At 43.5% G+C, this 6966-nt stretch overlaps 1 protein-coding gene across 1 annotated transcript; it reads right to left on the bottom strand.

Annotated features, from left to right (window-relative positions):
- Nucleotides 1–222: 222 nt before the first annotated feature.
- On the bottom strand, nt 223–6247 carry LOC149275229 (scaffolding CK1 anchoring protein D-L-like). Its single transcript, XM_089504881.1, has 4 exons — nt 5798–6247; nt 1676–1843; nt 1288–1412; nt 223–1180 (listed from the first exon to the last, which is right to left on the bottom strand). Exons 1-4 carry the CDS (start codon nt 6245–6247, stop codon nt 223–225), a joined length of 1701 nt encoding a protein of 566 aa, XP_089361007.1.
- Between the last annotated feature and the right edge of the window lie 719 nt (nt 6248–6966).

Below are 6966 nucleotides of genomic sequence, written 5' to 3'. Positions count from 1 at the left end.
GTGTACAGAAGCTAGTGTCATACTGAAATGAAAGATTTAATCTAGATCACAAGAGTAGTGAACCCCAGAGGGTATTTGACATTAGAGGTAAAGTGCCATGAAAACAGCAGAGTTTCAGTAGACCTTGAGGAGTTTCACCAAGATATTTCCTCATTTTGAGTTCAAAAATCGACTGATGCCCAAAAAGTATAGTCAATTTTCTAGGCTTATTCTGCTGTGCTTTTAGATGTTTGGAGCAAAGCGTGTTCCATCACGGAGATTGAGAAGGCTACTGTGCATCACATCTCTCCTCTGAAAGCCATAGCCAGTTGGCTCACAGCCCAGGTAACTACTGCCGAAGCGGTTTTTCCTGGACAGTATGGTAACCATATGGTCCAACTTGGATCGGATGGTGGAGTAATGATATTGGCGGTCTTTAGTGAGTTTCTTAAAGCAGTCCCTGAGTGGGTATTGAGTGTGGTTCAGGTTACTGACAATTGTGCCAGATGATCTTATGGAGCAATTTGAGCCAGTGCTCATACTAGAAACAGACGAAGAGGATGACGAAGAGGTGGAGGAGTCTGTTGACAATCTAGTTGCTGTAGAATGATGAGATACATTCTGACCTTGACTTGCTACTGAGGGTTCTGAGAGTTGTGTTGTTTGTGTGGTCATCTCTCTTGAGAATTTAACGGTTTGGGTAGAAGCCACCCTGGCTGGCATATACGTTTGTGTCATAGCACTCGCCATATAGACACTGGTCTGAGTGGCTGCATCCATTCCTCTAACACTCGCAATAGCTTCCCATGGCTCCGTCTGAGTGGCCACATTCTCTGTCTCCTTAAGGCCAGAGATTATGTCACAGCTCTCCATCCAGTCATCTTCTGCAGCCCTCAAGTTGTCCACAGCAGCAACCTCCTTCCCCAAAGCATCTGTGGCACCAATATTCATTTTCTTTGGCGTACTAGACAGCTTGGCCAGCTCCATTTGCACCAAGTTACTCACAGTTGGCTTTCGATGAGTTGGCAAGTTGCACAACAGCTGAGAGACAGTGCGGTTTCTTGGAATAGACAGCGACTTTATGTTCACTGGCTTGGACTGGGCATAAAGGATCCTGAACTGAAGGTCAAAATTCTCCACCGCTTGGCCACTCAGAACTAGTAGATTACTACTGTTTAACTTTCCATCCATCCAGGTGAAACTGGGGAGAGAACACAAGCGTCAATCCATCTTTTTAATATATTCATTATCACATTTTAATACCAAAAAGTCTTCTCAGTATTTTACAAGCCAAAGTTGCGGACATACCTGTAACTTCCTGTGGCCACCTTCAGCCCGTCAACAAGGAGGAATTTCTCTCGGGCCTTACCAACAATCTTGGCACCAGATCGAGTATAGTAATTGTTGCCGGTTAAGGTTCGGACTCGCATTAGCTGGAGATGACAGACATAAATTGCTTAGTAACTTAAAAATAGAGTATGGAACCATTTGAAGATGATAAAGGCTTATATTATGTACGCCAGAAAGGTAAGATGGACCAATCATCCCATGGATATTGCGATACGTTACAATGGTTCAATAAAATACATGACTGCCCGTATCTAAATGGATAGCACAGATTGTTCACGTTGGATTCCTCTTTGAGATCTGTAGTTATTCAGCTTTTTTAAATTCGGCAGCCATATTTGGTCCTTACCTGTTCTGCTTCCAGAGAAACTCCCAGATTTTGGCACATTTTCAGGAAATGTGGGAGTTGCATGTGGTCCACAAGGATATAGACCGGGACCTTGCGTTTCCTACTAGCCTCATGCATGTCTCGGAAGAGGTCATTGTCCGTGAAGGAGTCCATAACTACCGCAATCACCTATCGGGAGACATATCAGATTATATTAGTATATTGAAAATAATAGAACAAGAGCCACCATAACATTGTTTGCTCACTTGGTGTCTCCTGTTCCTCAAATGCCATGCAACAATCAACTGTCTTTCGAGATATTTAAAAGAATATGGACTGAAGACCCCTTTTTGGGGGGCAGGGGTGTATAATGTCTCATATTAGGCCTTTGTTGCCCACAAGCGCATATTTTACCACTGACTTTTCATTAACACCGAGTAGAACCTTTTCCAATAGTCTTTAATGCAATATTCTTAAATTGCTTCTGATAGATTGATCGGGTTAGACGTTCCAAGATAAATAACACTCCTTCGTTGAATCAAGCCTAGACTTGTATCTCTTGCAGATCGCTCTACTCTATGCCAGATAGACCTTGGACGAGGGGGGGAAATGCATTATACTTTAAGGTCACAAACCTTAAAAACAAGACAGCTCAAGAAAAAAGAATGTAGATATTCTTTACATGAACTAACATGGGTGACATGTCAAGGAGAGGGTGTCACCTGCCATGGCACAAGAACAGGTAGAAACATAGGATCCGTCAATTTATTATAAACGTTGTGGTTCATGCAAAAGATTCCCAGCTTAGTCAGCAGCCCCCAAGGTACATTGTAATATGGGACGCTATACTCACAATGCAGAAAATATCTAAATAGCCTAAAGGTTTCAGATAGTATCCTGAGAACTCATGCATTTCACCGTTGTGGGAAATACAGCTCTCTAAAACTTGAAGAGCATTCTCTGGCAGTAGCAGAGGACAAAGTTGGCCTATTTCCCAGTTTACCATGCTCTTCTCTCTGGATATTCAATTCTATCCATGGACCATGGTTTTCTAAGGTCTATCATTGCTTTGTCCAAGACCTTTCAAGATGAAGATCTTCATCTCCTTGCCCTGTTACATGTATGGATGGTTGGAGGAATATGAGAAATGTTGGCACCCCAACAATGTTGTACTGTATGCCCAATGCTGCACCGTATTTGAGATACACCAACCCAAGTATCTCCAGATGGAATGATCTATGTTAAGTTTGATTTCTTCTGCCTGTAAAGGGACCTCCAAAGTCTAGTCTCGCTATATGAATGTTGGCCCACTACAATGTAATAAAAACAACTTTAGACTACATTCTCTGGGATCAGTATGGCAATATCTATGTTTGCGTTCTACCAAGGCAAGTGTCAGGCTTTGAAGAAGCTCCAGTTAACAATCAGTCCCGCTTCCCAATCCCCATCGGGCAAGAGGTGAACGCCTTAGTATATAGGATGGGAAACACCTAATGCTCCTGTGGCGTTGGTTACTCCTCTAGTTCAAATAACCGAAGCCTTCTTCAAAGCTTTTAAGCCAGATCTTTAAAGTAAATTCAGCTTAGTATTAACGTGTAAACAAGACCCACCCAGAAGCTCACCTGTGGCTACTAAGTCTTGGTGAGCGTATATCAAAAAGGAGGTTTTTTTTTTTTATAGTTTAAAGACCTTCCGTTGAAGACGCACTGTTCCAAAACAAGGAAATAAAATCATATGGAAATGTCCGCACCGAGACAAACTGCTACACCCTCGCTGTGCCATGGGGTACACAGTGCAGTATATGAACTTTGGCGGGACAGTTAGGGTATTAGACCAAACATCTCATTTTTAAATTGGAGGCCCTATGGGCGTTGAGGTAGATGAGTCGCTTTTCCTAAATCCTGGAAATTACAATATAGTACATAAAACGTAGGTAATTGTGTTTATTAAGGTCATATTAGTATGATCTGCAGGAGTATCCATCCCTATTAAGTTCTTTCCCTCCACTTGTTAACTTGGTGGAATCAGAAATCAGGTTCTGATGGCTTTATATAAGGACGTCAACACAAAGAGTAGAAGTTTGCCACACACCTGGGCATCCATGATGTAAAAAATAAAACGATAATAAACTACTCAAGCAGCATTTTTCCTGAATAAAAAAAACAAAAAACAAACAAAAAAAAAAAACCTTTTCTTTTGACCTGGAACTAAAGTTAATAACACGGCAACCACTTTCCATTACCTGACCAGAAAACACAGAAGATATATTGCATTACTTTATAAGTACTCCAAGCCACCGTACGTACACACACGCGCACAGTTAGGTGTGATTCTGGTGAAATGGTCTTATCCCCACGGCAAACAAATTGTTCCTGCCGATAAGACCATTCAGTCGGTTGTTATGGTGATAAAGCATGTTTTTTTTTTTATTCTGAAGAACCTCCGCACACAGGAAGTGTTCGGCAGAATGCATCTCCTGCTACATGAGATACAGTAGTTAATGCCAGTCAGCCACGGAGCTGGCTTGGCAAACATTGCTGGGGGTGAGTAATGAGACCCCTGTGCAGAAAGTTCCCCCATTTCAATTGGAGCCCTTTCCTGACACTGACTGATGCAGACGAGGAGGAGAGCTATATGGAAATACCCAAATAGAATACACAGACTTTATATACAAGTGGTTGGTCACACGGTTGCTTCTTGGCATAGATTCTGAAACATTAAACATTGTTTTAGTTCAAAGCAAACAGAGGCTGATAAAGAGTTATTGTCTGCAAATCTCTCGCAACAATTATATAGAGAGGCCAACGGAAAGAATTATGTAAACATATAAGTGGAAACACACGTTCCTATTACACCAAGACTATACAACTGCCTAACATTCATAGATGAATTCGTGTGTATGGGGTGTAGGACATGGACACATAAGGTATCATTGGGTCAGGGGGGCAGCATCCCTCATTCTTCCAACCAATCTAAAATGTAGCAGGGTGGTAGCCCATCGGTGGTCAACTTTTGCACGAAACGCCTCTACAGTAGAGGGTCACCACCCTGACCTAAGCATAGAAGAGCGATGACTGGTGATTTTGGCTCTCTCTATTTGGGAGATAATCAGTGGGGCATCCGGTGTCCTCCTAACCAAGGGGTTACTGAAGAGTCTTTCTCCCACCAGTTGGTGGGGTAGGTGAGGGTACCACAAAGGCGTTCTAAGGTCAACCCTGATTTAACCAAGGACTTCTTGGTCAAGGGGAACCACAGATCACGTCCATCTACACAGAAGGGATCCGCCACTCACACCGACTATAATGTCCTATTACATCATCTTGTCATCAGTGTCTTTAAGCTACAATGCATTCTTCTAGCTTAAAGACAAGATGACTTCACACTAAAACTAAAAACTAATAACTTAGAACTATAATACACATATACTCTATCTATTTGTCCTGGTAAGTCTTAGTTTTTCCCCTAGGGATATGTTAAGATAATTGTATAAGAAGTAAAAGGTGCAGAATCTTTGCATTCTATTCAACTTAAAAATAATGATATTTATGTCAGATACATGCCCTGTACCCACAAATAAAAATATTCTCATGATTTCATATGTTGAATTATTCAGATGGAATAACAATCAGTTTATTTGTGTTATTTAGATTGTTTACAAACATTAAAAGGGCCATTTTCAAGATTTACAAACATTTGGTAATTATTATGAAAAGCCAAAGTGTCTGAAGATAGAGGATATGGACTGTGTGACACAGATACTATGATCAAGGTGACAGTGACACCATGGCAGCATTGGAACACTAGGTATTAATGGAAATCACTATGGAAACCAATCAAGTATTAAATTTAAAGCCACCCTTCTTTTCCATTATTGTCAGATATATCCGATGGCAGATTTAATGCTGTGGGGGATAACCCTTATCCTGATTCGAATCGAATTAAAGGGATCCTGTCCTGGGCCACGATTTATGTAAATACCATGCTAAGAATTGCTGAGCATGATGTGATTTACAGTACAGGTGGTGTGTGACGTATACAACCCATAGGGGTGCAGGTCTTTGTTAAAGTTAGAACCTGGTTTAGTGCCAAGGTCACCCCACTCCGTAAGTGAACCCAAGAGCATCCCCCGGTATCCTCACCCACCTCCCGGGCAGCTCGGATCAGGGCCCGGACCGCCTCCTTGCAGCTGTAGATGGTCTCCCCGAAGCTGGGCTGGAAGTGTGTCTCCACGCGGGTGGCCCCACGGTACGATCCGGTGTTGAAAGCCGGCCAGCCCAGCTCTAGGAGAGGCGGCTCCACGTCCGAGAGCTCGGGGAAGTAAGTGACCGAAGAACAATCTGCCGTGCCGGACACCGAACCCTCGTCGTCCGGGCACTGCAGGGAGGCGGCACAGCTCATGATCTCCCCGATTTCTGGCTCGGACAGAAAACCAGGGACCCTCTCCTTCTGTAGGAATCCCTGCAGGGCCCCGGGGCCCCCAGACACCAGCTCCTCAAGGGCCAAGCGCTGGGCCTCGCTGTAGAGGTCAGGGGGAGCTGCAGGTAGGCGGCGGCCCAGGGGGGCATCTTCCAGGCACTGGGACAGGTTAGCCATGGGGGTTGAAAAAGCCAGGAGAGAGCACTGAGTTCTAAATCCCAATGAATGAATACTTATAGGGCATTTAAATCTAAACAAACCCGGGGACACATCTGATTGGCTGAGTAAAACCACCAGCAGCCAATGAGGGCGCTGGAGACGCCCACACCTTTTTTCTCTGTACTGTACTCGCCAACTCGCATATCCTGGACCTGCAGCTTTCAATGCACGGCCATCTGCTATTGGTGTGACAGCCTGGCTGGGCGTTATGGGAGTTGTAGTTTATAGCACATGGAGTACAGGGAAATGCCTCTCTGTTTTGTTATCTCACATTGATTTTCTCATTCCTTTTGCCCTTTTGTATTCTTTCTATCACTCTCAGCCATTCTACACCCCCCCTTTTTACCCTATATTTACACCCCAAGCCAAGGTTCCTAAGATTTCCCCCATAATGTACAATTAGTAACATATTTCACCATGTATTTGGTGTATGAGCAATTGGAAGGAGTGCTGATATTTTGGGAAAAATGTATCCTGCTCATTAATGTCGCTATTTCCAGTTTTTGCTATATCTTTCGCAATAACAGGAACTGCTAGTCCCCGAAACAGCTTTTGCTGTGTTCTCTATCCCATGATTGCCTCCAAACAGCTTGCCTGTGCTATCTTTTCCCCAAAACAGCTTTCCAGTGCCCCAAACATCTTGTCTGGGCCATCTTTGCCCCCAAACAGCTTGCCAG

Source organism: Sceloporus occidentalis, unplaced genomic scaffold, assembly GCF_023333645.1.
Source record: "Sceloporus occidentalis isolate IW3139 unplaced genomic scaffold, rSceOcc1.0.p SCAF_293, whole genome shotgun sequence".
Lineage (NCBI taxonomy): Eukaryota > Metazoa > Chordata > Lepidosauria > Squamata > Phrynosomatidae > Sceloporus > Sceloporus occidentalis.
Note: the sequence above shows the minus strand (reverse complement) of the source record. Positions and strands in the feature narration are given on the sequence as shown.